Source organism: Phyllostomus discolor, chromosome 3 (assembly GCF_004126475.2).
Source record: "Phyllostomus discolor isolate MPI-MPIP mPhyDis1 chromosome 3, mPhyDis1.pri.v3, whole genome shotgun sequence".
Classification (NCBI taxonomy): domain Eukaryota; kingdom Metazoa; phylum Chordata; class Mammalia; order Chiroptera; family Phyllostomidae; genus Phyllostomus; species Phyllostomus discolor.
In genome coordinates this window covers 203372300-203392996 of record NC_040905.2, presented here as the reverse complement: position 1 = coordinate 203392996, position 20697 = coordinate 203372300, and the positions used below count along the sequence as shown (strand labels likewise).

The window sequence follows — 20697 nt, the reverse complement described above, 5'->3', positions numbered from 1 at the left end:
TTCCCTGCCTCGGCTTGACTGCCCTCACCAAATATGGCCACTAGACTGTCTTTCCTTAGCCTCGCTGGCCCAAGGGCGGGTGTCCTGCCCTTAGTTAAGATGGCGCCCTACCCGCGCATCCCAGCCTGGCTTCGGGTCCCGGCCTGCCGGCTTCACTCCAAACGTCTCAATGACCCCGCCTCGTTTCCGTAGGAAGAAGCGCCGGGAAAGATGGCGGCGGCTGCGGTTTGAATTCCAGCGGCGCCGCCAGAGTTCCAACAGGAGCTGCATTGGAGGGGGCGGGGACCTGGAAAGTCGGGCGGGTCGCCACCGCAGGGGGATCCAGTGGTGCCTGCACCACCCACACTAATGCCACCACCTCCTCTGTGTCCGTGATGGACTCGGTGTTGGAAGAGGACGTCACCCTCCCCGGGACGCTCAGCGGCTGCAGGTGTGGCCCGGGTTTGGGGGGTTCGTGGTAACGAGCACGGGGTTATGGCTGATGGTAGTTCGCTCCAACGGAGAATTGGGGTTCTTGAGGGTGTTTGAGGGTTTCCGGACAGAGGCAGGTGTGCGGGTTGGGATTTTTAGCGGAGGGTCTTTTTGGGAACCCGCCAGCTGATACAGAGTGTGGAGGGCTGGGGGTCCTGACTCGCACCACACTCGCCTTTCCTGTTTTGGGACATTCTTTGAAGAGGATGTGAGGGACAGGTAAGGGATTTTCTAAAAGAGCTGGAAGAGGGGGACCTCTTGGCGTGTGACCATTAGTGGGAGCTGGTTGAGGGTCAGGACCGTGAGGGTACTTGATGGTTCATTCTGGTTTCGGGGTTTGCTTTCAGTATGGGGAGTGTAGTTGCTCTGTCCAGACTGCGTATGGGGGTCACATAGTGGCTATGAGACGGGCAATGGACCACAGTGATTAAGAACCTTAGCTGGAGTTGAACAGGTTTGGATTCAGATCCAGACCTTTAAACTAACTAGCTGTGTGACTTTTGTAGAATGACTTAACTTACTTTCTCGCCTGTGAAATGGGGCTGGTGGAAAAGCCACCCAACAGAGTTGGGGTAAGAATTAAAGGAGAAGATGCTTGTCCAGCCATTTGCTTGGCAAGTGTAGTGCCTGGCACATAATCAGTGCCTAAAAAATGGTTGTGTTGCTGTCACCATCATCATCATCATCATATCATCATCAATAGTAATATAAGTTAGGGAATAGTGAGCAGGAGTGGCCTCCCAATGGACCTGTTCCAAGAGGCTTTCGGAGTCCACATTGCTGGTGGGGCCAGGGTCTCTGCTGATGGGATGGCCTGACAGAGCCTTGCATGGCTCCAGGGCTGGGGTCCTTTGGGTGTCCAGGACTCCTGGACAGCATGGGTAGCGTGGGTAGAAGGATGCGGAGGAGAGCCTGGCTGAGACCGTGTAGTGTTTGTCCAGGTCTACTAGGGACAGGCTGCTGCTCCTGAACAACAGACCCTAACTGAAAGGGTAACCGTATTATTTGTTGTGCAAACCAGGACGCCCTGAAGAGTGAAATGGACACAGTCAATACTTATGCCTGGACCGCAGGCAGAAACAAGTCCTATACTGAGCAAACCTGGACAAAGAGCTACTTTGTTTATTCCGAATCTACTGTGTACAAGGCAGAGCAAGGCCCTTTGCAGCTCCTGCCTGATTGGGTCCTGTAGTAGTTCATCCTGACTTTTTATCTCACTGCCGCTGCCCCGTATATTGTGGTATGACCTCTCACCCAGATTGTCCTCTTTTTTTCCTTTCACATCTCTAATATTAATGCACTATTGCCATATGTTGTCATTTGGACTAGTAAATTCTTTTTAGAATGTAAATCTGATCATCAGTTTGCTGCTTTGTGTGTTCATGGTTCTCATTACCATTACCAAAGCAATCTGGGTGATAAAGTCCCTTATCTCTCAGAGTGCTTTTCTCCTCTCAGTGCCAGTTGGCCAGACCTAGCTGGGTTTCCATCCAAGTGCTGTCACGCAACAGTCTTGTGACCTTGGATAAGTCACTTACCCTCTGAGCCCAGTTTTCATCATCTGTAAAGTGGGTAAGTGTAAACAGGTTAAGCCCAGTGTCTGACCCAGGGTAGCAACTCAGCAGGTCACCAGGTATTCTCCCTTCCCTCCACTTCTGGACTTTGCAGGACCCAGGGGCTGTGGATGTTCCTGGCAATGACTCTCACCTGCTCCAGACCCTCCCTGGCTCCTTTCTCCGCTCAGTATGAAACGCTTTAACACGGCTTCCAGGTCCTTCCTAAGCTGGCCCCGTCTACCTCATCGCCTCCCTTGGCCTCCCTGTCCCTCCCCTGTCTCCTCCCCAGGCTCTCGCTCTGCCTGGCCGCCCAACTCTTTGTTGTGAACGAGTTTGTCTTGTTTTATTCTCACTGCTCAGCCTGTGCCCTCGCTGGTCTTGCTGCCCAGACGGCCCTCACTACACCCCTTTGCCTTATTAATGCCTGTTGTTTTTCAGGTCTCAGTTTAGATGTCACGGTGAGGAAGACTTCACTGACATGCCCCAACCCGGGCCCTCTGTACTCCTCCAGCTGCCCCATCCCCCCATCCGTCACTGACCCTGCCTCAGGCCTTCCTCACCTCACTGAGTTTCACTGACCAGCCAGCGCTGTCCAGCAGAAATAGAACTTGAGTCTCATATGTAATTTAAAATTTCCTAGTAGCCAAATTAAAAAATAAAAAGAAACAGGTGAAATTAACTTTAATAACCTATTTAATTTAATATTTCCATGTATTATCATTCTAACTTGTAAACCACAACAATTATTAATAATAAATTATTTTGCATTCTTTTTTTTTTAAACCGTATCGAGTCTCTGAAGTCCGGTATGTATTTTCCTCTTGCCGTACTTCTCAGCGTGGATTAACCGAACCGGGTGCTCCGTAGCTCCCTGTGGCTGTGGCTGATGGCTGCTGACCTGGACAGCGCAGGTGTGCTGTTCACAGCTCCCAGATTAGACTCTGACCTGTTTGAGAGCAGGGGCTGTGTTTTGATCATCGTTGTAACCCTGGTTCCTGACCTGGTATCTGGCTCAGAAGTGGGGCTCAGTAACTATTTGTAAGTCACTGAATAAACAGCTATCTTTTTTTTTTTTTTTAAGATTTTATTTATTTTTAGAGAGGGAAGGGAGGGAGGAAGAGAGAGAGAGAGAAACATCAATGTGTGGTTGCTGGGGGTCATGGCCTGCAACCCGGGCATGTACCCTGACTGGGAATTGAACCTGCGACACTTTGGTTCGCAGCCCGTGCTCAATCCACTGAGCTACGCCAGCCAGGGCTTAACAGCTATCTTTTGACACTATCACCCCCTTTGTGCAGGTCAGGACACTGTGGCTCAGAGATGGGAAGTGAGCAGGTCTGGGATCCACAGAAAGCGCACGATCGAGCCAGGGTTTAGTCCAGGCCTCCTGACTCCAAAGCCTGGCTCTCGGTACCCCGTCCTGCCTTCTGACCTATTCTGAGAGGATTCTGGGAGGACTTTACAGAGCTGCTGGTACTTGAACTGGCCCGTAAAGACTGGCAGCAATATCCGGAGAGATAGGTTCTCCAGTAGGTGTCACAGTGGAAGAGAAAAGCCCATGGAATAAAACCACCTCCTCCTCTGCCAACGTGAGCACTCCTCTGCTTGGTGGTTTCCGAGCCCCAGTTTTAGAGACTGAGCTGGAGTCCAGTTTGTTCTTAGGCTGTTGCTGAATTAATTAGGTTAGTGTACGTCATTGTGTCTAAACCTTATCACCCGTGGGTGCCCTGAAGTGCTCCCGCCCGGTGAGATTTAGGCCCAAATCCTGGCCCCAGGAACCTCACCTACCTACTCTGAGGCCCCGTAGTAAGCCCCGGCCCGGGGGTGTCAAAAGAGCCTGGGCTTTGTACTCGGATGACTGGATCTCAATCCCACTTCAGCCAGTTATTAGTGTCTTGCTTGAGTAATTTACTTAACCCTTCTGAGCCTCAGTTTCTCTTTGGTGATTTTATCTGTGTAGCTGTTAGCTGATCATATCTATTCTATCTGGGTGTCTGTGTAGATGAATGGAAACTGTATGTAGCCTGGCAGCTACCGGGAGTGCATTCCGTGTTGGCTGTTTTTCTTGTATTGCCACCTGGGTGCACGGTTTCCTCTGGGCCCGCCACCCCGGGCCCATCGCTTTGGTTTCTCGCCCAGGGTTCTGCCTGTCCCTGACTGGGAGCTTCCTGAGACCTGGGCCCAGCTTGTTCATCTGAAGGTCCCTCCTTTACGTGGTCACTAAGGGCTTGCTGTCTGCGTAGGGGCAGACCAAAAAAAGAAATGTTTTCTGATAAGTTTGTACTTGCCTAAAAGTTTGTACACAGTTGGTTCTCTAGCAGTCCAAAGGTGCCGTCATGGACTTTTGTAGAAGGAGGTTGAGAAAGGGGCTGGTGGGATGGAATTTCCGGTGACGGCTGACCTGGGATCGGGGTGCCGCGAGACTGTGAGGTGGGGGGGGGCACTGCCGCCCTCACCCGTGTGAATTCGGAAGGCGGGGGCGCGCCTGGCTTGTGGCCCACTGTGTCTTTAGATCCAGGACCATGTCTGGGACATAGTAGAGGCTCAACAAATACTTGTTGAATGCATCAATTTTGCTCAGTCTCTGTCTGAAAAGACAAATACTGTGTAAGTCCCGTGTTTCGTAGTGAAGTGCTGCTTTGTAGTCACGGAACTTGTGCAGATAGAGTGTCAGCTGGCACAGTCTTTGTGGAACACAGTGTGGCATCTGTTAACTTTAAAAACGTGCCTGTGGGGTTTTTAATAGCTTTATTGAAATACAGCTTATGTGCCGTAAAGTTCATCCATTTAAAATTATTTAGTGATTTTTCAGTATTTTTACAGTTGTGCAACCATCACCATAATTTAATTTTAGAATATTTTCATCATCCCCAAAATATGCCCATTAGCAGTTGCTCCCTGTCTTAGTCAGCTTGGGCTGCTGTAACAAAGAAACAAACAAACAAACCACAGACTGTGTGACTTAGCAGACAGCAGAAATTTATTTCTCATTGTTCCAGAGGTTGGAAGTCCAAGATCAGGGTGCAGCATGGTCAGGTTCTGGTGAGACCCTTATCCGGGCTGGAGACTGCTGACTTTTCCTTGTGTCCTCACGTGGAAGAGAGTGGAGAGAGGAAGCAAGCTCTCCCGTCCCTTGCAAGGGCACTCATCCCGTTCAGGAGGGAGGGCTCCCCTTCATGGCCTCATCTGCTCCTAATCCCCTCACATAGGAGGGGAGGGTTTTGGCATGCATTTTGGGGGCGCCCACCATTCAGCTCATCACACGCCCCATTCCTCCCCGCTCCCCACCTCAGTCCTGGACAACCACACAGTCTACTTTCCGCCTGTGGAGTTTCCTGTCCTGGATGTCCCGTGTACACGGGCCCTCTCGGCGTGTTGTCCTTGTGAGGGGGACCCACGTCACAGCCTTTGTCGGTGCCTCATTCCTTTCTGTGGCTGACGGTGGTCCAGTGTGCGCACGGGCCACCTGTGTCCGTCCATTCATCGGTTTGTGACATCTGTGTGGTTTCTGCTGTTCTGGCTGTCAGGAGTAACATTGTTATGAACATTTATTTGTATGCGAGCTTTTATGTGGACATATGTTTTCATTTCTGTCTACATGTAAACTTGGGAGTGGAATTGCTGGGTCCTGTGGTAACACTATATTGAACGTTTTGAGGAATGAGCTCTTTTCCAGAGTGGCTGCCCCATTTTACGCTCTGGTCAGCCGTGTATGAGGGCTGTTATTTCTCCACACCCTCACCAACACTCGTTATTAACAGTCTGTCTTTTTTACTGTAGCCATCCAGGAGGTATGGCATGGTGTCTCACTGTGGTTTTGGTTTGTGTTTCCCTGATGACGAATGATGTTGAGCATTTTTTCGTGTGCTTATTAGCCATTTGTATATTTTCAAATCCTTTGCCTATTAAAAAAATTGGAATATGTTTTGGTCCAGTAGTTCCACTTGTTGTCTGGCCACGAGCAGTGCTCACGCATGTGCACCAGGAGAGCTGTATGAGGATGTTTGCACAGCGTTGTTTGCAGAAGGAAAACTTGGACGCCAGTTGAATCACCACCAGCGGATTGTGTAAATGCAGACCTTTCAACAGCATCTGTAGTTCAGACTGCGACCCGCAGCCGCTCACGAAATCCGATTCCGCGGTTTGCAATCAGGATTTTGTAAAATGGAGTAGAGCAGAATAGAAAACATCTCAAGAGTGAAGGGTAATATGTTTTCTTCTGTGGGTCGTGGGCGATCGTTTTGGGAAAGGGTGCTTTAGAATGCTGTGTGGGAGTTAAAACTGCTGAGGGAGACCCATTCGTACCGTCATGAAAATACCTCTAGGATGCGTTCAGTGAAGGAAAGATGCTGCAGAATGACTTATAGAGTTTGATTGCATTGACTTGTTTTTAAGCCACAGAATAAAATCGTGTCTCGGTCTGTGCGAACACAGAGGTCTGGAAGGACACGGGTCTTGCCGACAGCAGTGGTCGCCTCTCGGGAGGGGCTGAGGTGGGAGTGTGGAGGAGCCAAAGAGAGCTTGAGGCTTCTCTGCATTCTGGTCTTTGCACATTTCTTCTCCAAGGGCCAATAACATAGAATGGCGAATGTTGAGAGGCACACTACAGTGTACTAGTTGGTGTAGTTGTTTCCTGAAAGTGATGCCTAGACCCCTCCATGGCTGTTGTGGCCCTGAACCAATGAAATGCCTAGGCCTTATCGGCTCTGTGGTGTGGATGGACAGTTGTTGCTGCACGTGCAGACCCGGAGGGAGATCACTCCCAATGGGTGGCCAGAGGGCAAGACAGGAGGGTGAGGTGGTGAAGCTCGGGTGAGTGCCCATTGGTTCACTCAACCAACAGTGGACAGACAGCAGTCTCGGTGGCCCTGCGCTATGGCCAGTGAGCACTGGAAACCCTCTGCCTGCATTCATTCGGACCTGGCCATGGCCCCCTTGAGGTAGGGGTTAGGGGTGCCAGGGTCGGGTAGAGGTTAAGAACATGGAGTTTGAAATCCAGCCAGTGTGCCTTTTGCAGCTCATTAACTTTTCTTGGCCTCTGCTTCCTCATTAAAAAAAAATGGCAACGTTGAAAGCTGCCACCTACCACAGAAGGGCTGTGGCGAGGCTTAAATGGGAGGCAGCCTGCCCTGCCCTGTCCTGTGCTGTCCTGAGTGCGGTGCCTGCAGGGTAGGCTTGTTGTGACTGTGCTGGATTTAGCTGGATTTGGTCTCTAGCTTTGCCACTGCTGCTTTGTGATTTTGAGCAAGTGAGTTCCTTCCCCTTTCTGGGCCTTAGTCTCTCCTGTCCGCACCATGATAAAAACCATATCGAAGTCCTCTTGTTTTGCTTGTGTAGTTGTGCTATCTTGTGAGGCTTCCTGAATCCCCAGCCTTAGTTCTCAGGCTAAAAATGAGTGATGAGCATGGGAAGAGGGAGCTACTTCGAGCTGGAGGGGTGCCTGGGACTGACTGGAGCGTGCAGATGACAGAGTCATAGCATTTTAAAAGTGGGTAGATAAGGTGTCCATCAGCAGATGGTTATAGATCGTCAAAAATGAATAGACAATGGATAAAACAACTATGGGACATTTACACAATGGAATACTACTTGGCCATAAAAAAAATTTTACTTTTTGTGACCTTATGGATGGACCTGGAGAACATTATGCTAAGTGAAATAAGCCAGTCAAAGACAAATACCTTATGATTTCACTGCTGTGTGGAGTCTAATGAACAAACTGAACTAACAAGCAAAACAGAGACAGGCTCAGAGAGAGCAGATGACAGTGGTGGGCGTGTGGTTAGGGGGTGGAGGGACTGAGGAAAAAGGAAAAAGGACTCATGGGCATGGACAACAGGGTGGTGATTGATGGGGGCGGGGGTGTGTAAGGGGATTAAATGGTAACGGAAAAAATACAATAAAGATTAAATTAAAAAAATAAATTTCAGGGGAAAAAAGTGGGTAGGTAAAGCCCAAGTGGAAACTTGGCAGGAACCAGACGGGAATTTCTGTTACATAGTGGTTTCTTCTAAGAGTTGGGAAATCAAATGTCATTTTTCATACTTCTATGTTTGCCTGTAGGAAACTTATCAAAGACCAGACTCTTTGGCTGTGCCCACCAGGTAGTTTTCAACGGTGATCGATCTTGGCTTGAGTAACTGATGGGCCATTCAGCCAGTGGGAGTCATTTGGTGGCTGTGGTGGGGGGAAACCCCGGTTGGGAGTGTAGAGACTGGACTGCAGGCTCAGCTTGACCAGGGACCTGGTGTGTGCATCTGTACAAGGTGGTGATTGAACTTGATTTTAATCTTTAAGAAAACTCAGTTGGGAAAATGGCATTTGTCCTAGTAATGCCTGTTAGAGGAAATTGAGAATTATAGAAAATTAAAAGAGGAAAATCTCTCTCATTTCCACAGATGATTTTAAATATTTCCCCTGTCTTCATTTATAGCCCCCCTCACTTCCAAGAAGGGCTAGAGGTGACTTTAGTGTGAATGTATTTTTTTTTTTAATTTTCCAACTCTTTTTTTAAAAATATTTTTTATTTTATAAAGTTCCTAATTTTCTTTTTCTTTTTTAATTAATTAATTAATTAATTAATTAATTAATTTTTAGAGAGTGAAGGGAGGGAGAAAGAGAGAGTGAGAGAAACATCGATGTGTGGTTTCTGGGGGCTGTGGTCTGCAACCCAGGCATGTGCCCCGACTGGGAATCGAACCTGCGATGCTTTGGTTTGCAGCCCACATTCAATCCACTGAGCTATGCCAGCCAGGGCTGAATGTATTTCTTTTATAATTGAGGGCATATTCTACGTAAGTTTTTTCTTGCTATCTTTATAGCAGACACATTTTTTGTAATCATTCTCTCGATTCTGGAATTTTACGATATCCATTTTTTTTTGCCTGGCACTCATCATGGAGGTGCAGGCCAACTTTAAGTTTGGTGACCAGGCAAAACTGCCTTCAGAACGGAATGGATTTAGATTTAGAAGTGTGGGAGGAGCAGATTGCCAGGAAGTGAAGCTGAGCTTCCATCAACTCCTAGTTGACAGCTTTGGACAGGGGCACATCATTGAGGATTAGATGCGAAAGGCTGGGATTCTGGACTTGGTTCTCTACTGAACTACGCTGCAGCTCTGGATAGGCCACTGGAATTATCTGGGTCTTAGCACCCTCCTTTGAAAAGTGCGTGGACCCTCAGGGAGTTGGATGGTCTCATGTTGGTGAACCCTTTGTCAGTGATAAGGCACTGTATGTTTCCAGCTGACAGTGATGCTTTGCTTCCATTTCTGGGGCACCCACAGCATGCAGGTACCTTGCTGGGCACTTGTGTCCTGTTTACTTGTCAGTCACTCCTTTCCTAGATGACGGCAGCAAAGCCTGCAGGGGTTTGTGGCAGAGCTTAGAGTAAGATCCAGGGTGGCGTCTTTTGTGTTAAACCACCCCTCCTGCTACGGTTTAGTTTTCTGACAGTGTCTCCAGATCTTCAGTGGACCTATTCTTACATCAGTGTTTCATATAGTAACACTTCCTGGATCAGTAAGTTTTGCATTTTTGTTTGATGGTCTTAAAGCATCTGAATTGGTGCCTGATTCTTGGAAGCTTGCTTTTGGTTGTGATAGGTGTATTAATATTAGTAATGACGAAGGCAATAGATGCCACTTAGTGAGTGTTTGCTATGTGCTTTGTGTTTATGTGCGTTAACTCATTTAACCTTTACAGTTAGAGAGTGGTATTCCCATGTAACAGGTGAAGAAAGTGAGACTCAGACACTTACATGGCACACTGCCTCTGCATCTGCCACATGTATGGCATACAGCTTGATGTATGAGTCAGGGAATGAATGGGGGAATGAATGGATGACCGGCGTTACTGAAGGTCACTCAGCTATTAAGTGTTAGAGCCAGACTCTGCCCCAAAGCCTGAGCTCTCAGCCTCTGCACTGCTGCCTCCCAGGTGGCTCAGCTGCGTGCCCCTGGCCGGCCACGGCCTGATGACTGTCGTGCGCAGTCTCGGCAGTCTTAACGGCCTCCGTTGTTCAAGCACTCACTCATCTCTTACGCATGTGTTCTCTCTTAGTGGCCTCGTTCCCAAGTTACCAGATGACCTGGAAGGCATCAGCCCCATTGCTGGTTTGGGAAATGGTGGTAAGTACCCAACGCTGGGCACTTTTTTAAATTAAGAACAAGGGACACAGATGCCAGTCCGTGGGGGCCCTGAGGCCTGGAGCCTGGGAGGGGCTCCAGTGTGTCTGGGGCCCAGAGCCCACCCTGGCCTGCAGGGTGCCCATGGTAGGGCTTAGGATTTTATGTACGTATTGATGTGTTCCTCACCTCCTCTCACAGACACTGGCCTAGAGGAACTGATGTCCTCCAGGCTGTATTTCATGAGTGTTTTTTCTCGCTACCAAGTTTGTAGGGGTTCAATCTGTGTTTGCTAAGCTGAGTGACTGCGTGGAGGCAGGACATGGGCTTGGTGACTAGGTCAGGCATGGAAGACCGGGTGGTCCCCACTGCTTGGTGGCCGGAGGCTGAGGAGGGCTGTTGCTGGCACAACTTCGGTGTGCCAAGGCCCTCCTGGCAAGCTGCCGGTTCCACGCGCCGGCGGAGGCCCAGCATTGGAATCCACATGGGCCTCCCCTGTGCAGACAAATAGCTGGTTAGACCCCAGGAGACGGTGCTGAGGAAATAAGCCGTCCGTTGGGGTTGAGCTGGATTGTGAGGACACTTTCTGTTTTGCATCCTTCATAACTTTGTTTTTGAGAAATGTGCAGGCTGGCGCAGGGATCTGTGGAAGCGCTAATAATTTGACTTGTTGAGTGATCTTAGAGACATTTTGACTTGTGTTTTATTATCTTCCCCAAACTGATGAAACATGTGCAGAAGGAAGAGGTTTTTAGAGCAGGTCATGTAAGTGTCCCAGGTCTGTTTCTGGAGAGTACTTCAGCTTATAGGCCGCCCTTCAGTTTTCCTGCAGAATATGCTAACTTTTCCTGGTAACACAGAATCCAACAGTTCTTGTTTCTGCCCTTCCTGCCCAGACGGTTAGAAGCAGAAAATCGGCAGGCCGCGTGCACGTGCGTGTGGTGCCAGGCTCTGGGCTAAGTCCTGGGGTTCAGCCTGGAACAGGTTACAGTCAGGCCGAGGGGACAGACGATTAGAGAATTATTACGATAAATCATATGATGGATGTAATGAGTGAAGGCGCATCAGGTGTGGTGAGAGGGAGGAAGAGGGAGATTTGTCTTGGTGGACGGAGGAGCTGGGTCAGGCACGAGTTTCCTGGGAAACCGATACTGGAGCCAAGACTTGAAGAATGAGGGGAACCTCATTCTAGGGACAGGGACACAGACACAGGTGCCGGAGCGGAGCGTGGCCTGTGTGCGGAGCAGGAGCACAGACCTGTGAGCCCTGAGTCTGGCGCACGGGGCTCCTCCCGGTCCGCCCCCGCCCAGATCCTGACCCTCTTTTCTGCTGAGTGGCTCAGAGCACCTTGCCGTTCCCAGCTCCGGGCCTTTGCGAAGGAGGGGGGGGTGGTTCTTTGCCTTTTGCCCCTGGTCTGCCCGCTGCCCCTTTCAGACTTAGCTTGAAACTCACTGCCTTCCCGGGCTCTCCACCACCGGCCTTAGGCTTGCTTTCCTCTCTGAAATGTATATATTTCATTTCATTTTATTTCATCGACTTCCGTTGGCTATTTAAAAAATACCCAGAATTAGCCCACTCCCAGGCCGATTCTGACTCACGCTGTGCTACCCTGGTCTAAGCCACTGTGATCCCTGGCCTAGAGGACCCCAGTGCCCTCCTGACTGATCTCCTGGTTCCCGAGCGCCTTTCAGTCTGTCCTCAGCTCCCCGAGGGAGCCCCTAGAAACTGAGTCCGACCCATTCCTCTCGGGCTCTGAATCCGCTGTTGGCTCCTTGGAGTTCGGGGAGGAGCCTGCGAGGCCACCCGCAGTCTGCCCCCCCCCCCCCGCCCCCCAGCACTTCGCTCACCTCCTCTTCTCGCCCTCTCAGTCCACTGGCATCACGGCTGGTCCTCGGGCCCACGAGCTGTGCTCCCACCTCGGGCTGCTGCCCAGGAGTCCCCTTCTTAGCGAGACCTTGCTTAGTGTAGCCAGCTTATGTGAGATGGCATTCCTTACCCCAGCCTTGGTATTTCTTCTCCTTGTCCACTTGGTTTTTCTCCATCGCATTGATCCCATTGTAATATGTTATGAATTGCCCTATGATTTTGTTTATTGTCTATTTCTGCTTCTAGAGTGTCAGCTCTATTTGCTTGTTTTGTTTCCTGATACAGCCGCATCTAGAAGGATGCCTGGCAGAGAAGAGGCCCTCCACGCATGTCTGTTGAGAGAGGGCTTTCATTCGCCCAGCACGCACTTACTCGCCAGCTGGGAAGTGCCAGGCCCCTTCTGGGCGGGACAGCTCCTGTCCGTCTCTGTCTTGCCCACTGGAGTGGGGACCTCTTGGGCCCCGGATCCGTGTCTCTCTCACTGTCTCCCCAGTGCCTAGCACGGTGCTTGGCACAGAGTAGGGAAGCAATAAATGTTCAATTAAAGAAGCCGTGGGGAAATTTGGATTTTGGCGAAGTCTTTAATCATTCCATAGCAGCGATCGGCAGCTTCCGACCCACTGCCTGCTTCGGAAAATAAGCTTTTATCGGAGCAGAGCTTCTTTGTTTATTTATGAATTGTCTGTGGCTATTTTTGTGTTTCAACAGAAGAGTTAGTGTTACTATATTGTAAAAGATTTTAGGCTTCATATACGGCCTGCAAAACCCAAAATGTTTGTTGTCTAGTGTCCTCTTGACAGTTTTGTGACCCCTGATACCAGGTCAGTTAGACATGCTTTGTTTTAGTTGCTGACGTGTGACAGTGCTGACCTGGTCGGCAGAACACCTTTACGACAGACAGTACGACAGACAGTAAGGCAGTACATGTTAGGAGGTTTTGCTTTGCCACATGCCTAGTGCATTTTTTGGGTTCATTCTCTGGTGCATACTCATTACTTTGGGGTTAGTTTAAGTAATTCGTAAATATTTGAAATCTAACGGGTTAGAGCTTTCACTGGACTCAGACCAGTGAATCACCATGGACAGAAAGCACGAGCAGAATATACTGTGGTGGACGGTGTTCATGTTTTTTCTTCTCTGAGCTCTGTTCCCTAACGGAGATGCCGGCGATTTGTATACCGTGACGTTCTGTCTGTTTTGCCTTTTTATAGTGCTCCCAAAAGTGTCAGAAGAAACAGTGTCTCCCACCAGAGCCCGGAACATGAAGGACTTTGAAAATGTAAGTGGAGAAACCAAGTTTCTGTCCCTGAAAAACCTTGTCCACTGCCGTTGTCTAAGCAGGCCCAGGAGGGAGCCGCACTTCTTGATGAGCGTCTGAGCCGGATGACGCCTGGGTCTGCAGGAACGCCAGGTCTCGTGGTCCTTCTCCGTGTGGCTCATGCACCCCGCACAGTTGGCGCGTCAGGACGTGGGATGGTTGTGGGTTCCAACAGGGTCCGCAGTGTCCAGCTTGGGGGACGGTGGTGTGTTCTGTGTCCCGAATGTGAGGACAGGGCCTTACTGCACAGTTGAGAGGAGCTCATGTCTGTCAAGGGCTTTCTTGTGTCAGGCACCTTGTTAATGGTCCCCTTTTGACCTCTGCTGCCGGTCTGTGAGGGATTTTGTGTTATCACCGTTTTACAGATAAGGCATCACAGGATGCTCCAGCGGTAGAGCTGGGACTCGAATCCCGTTTTTAATGACTCCAAAGCCATCACTTTTCCCACCACATTGGGGCGACTCCTGGCGTTCTGCAGGCTTCCTCTTTTGGCTGTCCAGTGTCCGGCGGAACGTGAGCAGCCTGGACCCAGGCCTGCGGTGACCGTCCCAGGAGGGAAGGCTGGGGGATAGACGCGGCTTCCGCGCCCGATGTCTTTCATTTGTTCGTGAAGGGCGCTGGTCAGCAGATAGCAGGGAAATAAGGTTATTTTCCCAGTTCCAAATCTTTTCAACAGGTCACCTGTTCAACACTCTCATTTATCATGGGAGGAATTAGACCCTTCTGCATTTGCAACCAAATGGAATCTGCACGGTGCAGGACAGGGGAGCTATTCATCAGAGGGAGGACGGAGACGCAGGGGGAAGGGCGTCCCCCGGTTGTGCTTCTCTCCCCCCAGTTGTCTTTACCAAGCGGAGCGGTGCTGTCTCTGGCTTTAATTTAGGATGCTCATTACTGCTAATAGTTATCTGCAAACCACCAGTGACCAATCGAAGAAATGACTTGTCAGATCTCTAATGGAAACAAGTAATTTCCGAGCTTTGAGCTGTTATAATTCCAACTGTACAAGTTGATCTATGCTGTGGGGTCTGGGGCCGCAAACGAGTGAGATGTGATTACTTCACATTGTGTATAATTAACATGTGCTCTGCTACTTAAATGGCGGTTCCTGTTTTATCGTAAGAGTAACAACAGCTGCTGCTCGCCGCGCCGCTGCCCTGAGCCGGGCCCTGGCGTGCGAGGCGCTCGGTGTATCACTGCGCCGCGGCGATAGTGGAGCCGCGCTGCGAGACGCGGCGTTCAATTTACGGAGGGCGCACTTTTGGATTTTATTTCCAGATGGAAACATTTTATAGCAGCCTGCAAGTTTTGCTGTTCACATTGTACTGTCTGCCTTTTGACCGAAGGGGACTCTGGGAGTGGAATGCGCTCTCTGAGTTATATGTAGGAGAAGCTGAGGTCCCCGGGGGTTGGGGGGACATGGCAGAGCTGTTCTCCAGTTGGTCTGTGCCGCCCAGGGACCACCGCCTCTGCAGCCGGGCCGCCTGCTCGTCCACTTCCGCGGGGCGGCCTCGGGCCTGTCACCCAACCTGTCCGTGCTTGCCTTCCCGTGAAACGGGCAGGACAGCGGTGTGTGTATCCTTGGTGCTGTTAGGAGGGCGGAAGGAGGGCGTGTGCGTGGAGCATGTACGCCGAGTCCGTCCTGCGTGTCAGCTGTTGCTCCTTCCTGTTGTTGCTGGTGTGTGTGCTCGTTAGTGCGGGTGTTCCTCTGCTTGTGGTTTGCGTTGCCCTCGCACAGACGCGCTCCTGATGACCTAAGTGCTGTTCTTCTTGAAGGCGAGGGAGAGCCTTCCATGCCAATGTGTTTTAGGATTTATGGATTTTTTTTGTAAACATTTTATGACCATGGTCCTTTGGCTGCTGTTAGGTTTTTATGGCATTAATGTCTTTTACTGTAGTACTTTCAAGAGCAAATCCTTCTGTTGAGATTGAAATAACCACCCTGTTCTCAGTGTTTCCCTTTGAGGTCTTTATAAGTGACTGAACGTTTTCATCTGGCCTGAGCTACCAAAGGCACGACCTCTCTGTTGAGGTGGTCTGAGCTTTCTGCAGGATGCTTATAGGAAATGCTGTTGGCATTTCATGCTTGTTTTACAGTCAGCATACATACTGAAGAGGAGGCTGGGATACCTTCGATGTAAAGGGGAATTCGTGATTCCTCCTCTAGTCCCAGGTAATGGGTGTCTGAACATCAGGGCCTGTTAGCTAGCATCTAGCCAGACAGACGTAGGTCTCCTTCTGGTTTTGCTCAGAGTCCATCTTCCATCAGTAAATATTTTCAGGTATATTCCGTGTGCCGTGCTGTGCCAGGGGCTGGGGAATTTGCATCAGGTTAATAGCAGGCGCGTCTCCCTGTCAAGAAGCTCCCAGTCTGGCTGGGGACACGGAGAGCAAAGTAGTGCAGTGATGGAGGTAAGGACAGGGTGCCGTGGGGCACAGAGGAGGGGCCCTGGACCTGGCCTGGGGGACTCAGGGAAGCCTCCCTGGAGGAGGTGTTTCTTGAGTTGGGTCATCAGGGACAAGAACGGATTTGCCAAGGCAAGACGACTGGGAGAGCGTCTGGACACAAGGACCGACCTGTGCGAACGCAGAGAGGCCTGGCAGGGAGTGGTGAGCGTGGAGAGCTGTAAGTTCCCTCTGGCTGGAAGCGGGAGGCTGTGTGCGGGCTCCTGCGAAGAGTGAGGCCATCGAAGCGGGAGGGGGTCAGCTCCTGTACGTTCCCTGCTGTGCTGGAGTTTGCCCTGAAGGTGAAGGGGAGCCAGGGATGGATTTCAGCCTGGGAGGGAAATGACTGAATTGTACTTTTGGATCACCTGGACTGGTGACTGCGAGGGGGGAGCAAGGCTGGTGGCCGTGTGATCAGTTGAAGGGCTGCTGTGTGTGGCCTTGTGGGGAAGGGGATGATTCTGGAGCGAAGGGACAGGGCTGTAAGATGTTTAGAAGAAAGTGAGAATTTCAGAGCTGGAGGAATGCCAGGAGTCCCTGTGTTTGACACGTGGGGACTCTGAAGCCCAGAGAGTGGGAGGGATTTCTGTAGGCTCTGAACTTGGGTCTCCTGGCCCAGGAAGTCTTCTTTATTTTTTTTTTTAAGATTTTATTTATTTATTTTTAGAGGGAGGGGAAGGGCGGGAGAAAGAGGGGGAGCAAAACATCAATGTGTGGCTGCCTCTAGCACACCCCCTACTGGGGTCATGGCTGGGAACCCACGTATCTGCCCTGACTGGGAATCAAACCAGTGACACTTTGGTTCACAGGCCTGCGCTCAGTTTTAAGTTCTGCCCTGGCTGATGTAGCTCAGTGGATTGAGCATGGGCCTGTGAACCGTGAACCAAACGGTCACCAGTTCGGTTCCCAGTCAAGGCACATGCCTGGGTTGTGGGCCACAATCCCCATGGGGGTGCACAAGAGGCAACTACACCTTGACATTTCTCTCCCTCTCTTTCTCCTTCCCTTCCCCTGTCTCTAAAAATAAATAAATAAAATCTTTTAAAAAGTATGTTTTAAGTTCTTATGCTGTGCTAGACACAATGCTAAATGTCCAAATTAATTTCTTCTAATCCTTATATAATGGCTCTCTGAGATAGACATTATTATAATCCCACTTTTATAGCTAAAGGAACTGAGGCATAAGGTAAAATGAACTTGACTAAAGTCATACAGCTAGTAAGGTAGTCTGGATTGTATTGTTTTATTTTTTCATTCATTTAACAAATGTGGAGTATCTACTATGTTCTAGGCACTGTGCTAAAACCTCAGGGCCATGAATTGGTAAGGTTCTTGCCCTCAAGAAGTGGATTATATTCATTTAATAAGCATAATAAATAATAAATGTGTCAGCAAACAAGGTGAATACAGATGGTGAGAAGTTCTGGTGAGAAAATAAGAGTTCTGTGTTGGGGTGTGACTTGGTGGAGGCGGTAGAGACGGGGCCCACGTTAGATCAGGTGGTCAGGAAGGGCCTCTGGGTTGGCGTCATTTGAGCCGGGACGGGAAGGAGGAGACCGCGCCACCCTGCCCAGGGCTGCGGGAAGGGCTGTGTAGACAGGCAGAGAGGCTGCGCTCTTTGAGGACCCGAAAGGAGGCCAGTGAGGCTGGAACACTGTGAGCAAGAGAGGGGACATGCACTTGGAGACCACGGGGCGGGTGGGAGCCAGACGCGCAGCGCCTTGTGGCCGCAGGGGGCGTGCTCGTCCAGGAGCCGTGGAGCAGGAGCGGGACGGTGGAGCGCCGAGAGCCAGACCGGTCCGGCTGCTGCCTCCCTGCACCGCACGGCCTTCAGGAAATGTTACCGGGCTGATCGCCGGTCGGGCCGCTGGGTATTTAGTGACTTGTGTCTTACGTTTTAGACTAGAATGCACCAGAAGATGGTTCCTGATGTCTCGGAGGTGGTTGGGTAGAAAGGCGGTAGCCAGCTGGTGCAGAGCAGTGTGGGAACTGCTGTGAGCAAGACAGTGGAGGGTGTAGGAGACGTTTAGAAGGGTTCCCAGCCCGGCCTGCCGGGCTGTCGGAGCGGACTTGGCGGGGGGAGTGGTGCGGGGCCGAGAGCCGACCGCCGCTGTTGTGAGGACAGCGCCAGGCTTCCTTCGCGCCTTCTGCCGTTCCCCGTGACCTCCTTTCTCAAGGCTGCTTTACCATTCTCTTCCTTTTAAAGACAGTGTCTTTACCTACAAATAGGACAGATATTCTCTCACGTGTTCTGTGAAGAATGTTAGCAGTGCATACAATGTGGACATTCTATGCAAGCTCCATAAATATTTTATTGGTGCTGAGTAACGGAATAAGGTTTCTCTTTATAGGATGCAGCTGGCAGGGCAGACGTTTTTGTTTGAATGAATGTTTTATGCGCTGTTTCCTTAAAACATTCAAAAGGAGGATTTAATGAACCTCCCAATTGTTTCTCCTGCTGTTCTTGTTAGCCAAAATTGTTAACAAGAGGGCCAAGGGCAGACAGTTTGAAAACATAATGTAGAGAAGGCTTATCATTTTTTTATCCAGTCATAAAAGTATGTTTAATAAAGATAGCATTATATGCTATTAGCAATTATTTTTTTAAATGCTGAAAAAAACCAATCAGTGTATATGTGTGGGGATGTATTAATATACAAATTCAGCTATTAACATTTTGCTATATTTCATTTTAGTTATTTTAAACTCAACTTGATTGATATATAATTTACATAAAATGAAATTTACCAGTTTTGAGTGTTGGATGAGTTTTGCCAAATGTACACTCTCTTGTAACGTCTGTCATAATCCAGATATATATATATATATATATATATATATATGTATATGTATCTATACATACCTACACATACATATGCAATTATAATTTTTAAAGATAGTGTACACTGTTCTAAGTTCGTGAGACCACCATCACACTGTGGGACAGTTCCACAGTGCCAGACTAGCCCCATGTGTTGTCTCTTTGTGGTCAGACCCTCTCTTTACCCCAAACCTCTGGTTGCTGTGCTCTGTCCTTCGTCCCTGTAATTTTGCTTTTTCCAGATGTCACGTGAATGGAATCATACAGCATGTAGTCTTTTGAGGCTAGCGTCTCTCTCTCAGTGCAGTGCCTCTGAAATGCATTCACGTTGTGGGTATCATAGGAGCCGAGCATCATTCTATCACGTGGATGTGCCCTGTTTGTTCTTCTGTCCTCGGGAGGACGTTCGGGTTCCTGGCCTTTTGGTGACCGTCAGAGAAGCTGCAGGACGCCTTCACACGCGGGTTTCTGTGTGAACGTAGGTTTTGGTTTCTTTATTGAGTCACATGATAGGTGTGGTTTTGGGGTGAGAAGCTGCCAGGCGGTTATCCAGAGTGGCCGCGCCACTTGCGTTCTCAGCAGCAGAGTATGTGAATTCCATTTGCTTCACAGCCTCAGCAGCATTTGATGTTATCAATTAAATTCTTTAAAGCTAGTTGAGTAGGTGCATTGTAGTTTTAATTTGTATTTTCCTAATGGCTAAAGTTGTTGAAAATCTTTTCTTGTGCTTATCTATCATCTGTGTATCTTCTGCTGTGAAATTTCTTTTGAAATCTTGAATCTCTTGTTTTTTTTTTAAGCTGAATTGTTTTCTTACAGTTGCATTTTGAGAGTTATTTATGTGTTCTGGCCAGAGTTTCTGTGTTGGATATGTGATTTGCAAATATTTCATCTAGTGTATGGCTTGTCTTCTTATTCTCTTAACACTGTTTTTGAGAGCAAAAGTTTTAAATTTTAATGAAGCCTAATTTATTTAATAAAATTTTTTGTGAAAGATTTTATTTATTTATTTATTTTGGAGAGAGGGGAAGGGAGGGAGAAAGAGAGGGAGAGAAACATCAGTGTGTGATTGCCTCTCGTGTGCCCCTTGCTGGGAACCTGGCCTGCAACCCAGGTGTGTGCCCTGACTGGGAGTCAAACTGCGACCCTTTGGTTTGCAGGCCCACGCTCAACCCACTGAGCCACATCAGCCAGGGCGATACATTTTTTTTTGTAATGGACGATGCCTTCAGTGTTAGATCTAAGAACTCTGCTGAGTCCTAGGTTCCAAAGATTTCTCCCTGTGTATTCTTCTAAAAGTTGTATAATTTTACCTTGCCTCCCTTGTTATGGATTAATTGACCATGTAAGTGTGGTTTATTTCTGGGCTCTCTATTTTGTTCCATTGATCTATGTATTTGTTTTTGTGCTGAGACCATACTGCTTTGATTATTATAGCTTTATAGTATAGTTTGAAATCTAGGTGGATGATACCTCCAACTTTGTTCTTCTTTCTCAAGACTATTTTGGCTATTATTCAGGCTTTTTTGTGGTTCCATATACATTTTAGGATTTTTTGTTCTAGTTCTGTGAAAAATACCATGGGCATTTTAATAGGAATTGCATTAAATCTGTCAATTGATTTGGGTAATGTGGACCTTTTTACATTATTAATTCTTCCAATCCATGAGCAGGGTATAGCCTTCCATTTATTTGTGTTTTTCTTAGTTTTCAGAGTGCAAGTGTTTTGCTTCCTCAGTCAAATTTATTTCTAGGTATTTTACTCTTTTTGATGCAGTTGTAAATGAGGTTGTTTTCTTCATGTCTCTTTCCAATAGTTCATTATTTGTGTATAGAAGCACAACAGATTTCCAGATATTAATTTGTATCCTGCAAATTTACTGAATTCATTTATTAGTTCTAATAGTATTTTTGGTGGATTCCTTCCTCCCCACTCATTAGAGAGTTGCCAGTATTTTGGTAACACCCTTAAGTACTTCACCATGTAGCTGTTAGGGTATTCTGCAGAATCATAATATTATTACCCAATATAAAGCTGTTATTCAAATTTTGCTAGTGATCCCCCCATAGTTTATTTTTAATTCAAGATTCACTG

At 48.7% G+C, this 20697-nt stretch overlaps 1 protein-coding gene across 3 annotated transcripts in view; it reads left to right on the top strand.

Annotated features, from left to right (window-relative positions):
* The first annotated feature begins 97 nt into the window (after positions 1-97).
* The window catches only part of CDK5RAP2 (CDK5 regulatory subunit associated protein 2), a 165866-nt gene continuing 145266 nt past the window's right edge, over positions 98-20697 (top strand). For 2 of the 3 annotated variants that reach the window (XM_036022143.1, XM_036022142.1), the window contains exons 1-3: positions 6032-6231; positions 10088-10155; positions 13230-13297. Coding sequence is in view for 2 of the 3 variants with exons in the window: in XM_036022142.1 (XP_035878035.1) it covers positions 13280-13297 (18 nt within the window). In the remaining variant the exon portion in view is untranslated. Of the gene's footprint in view, positions 431-6031; positions 6232-10087; positions 10156-13229; positions 13298-20697 lie in introns of those variants that run through there. The other variant, XM_036022141.1, reaches the window with a different exon arrangement.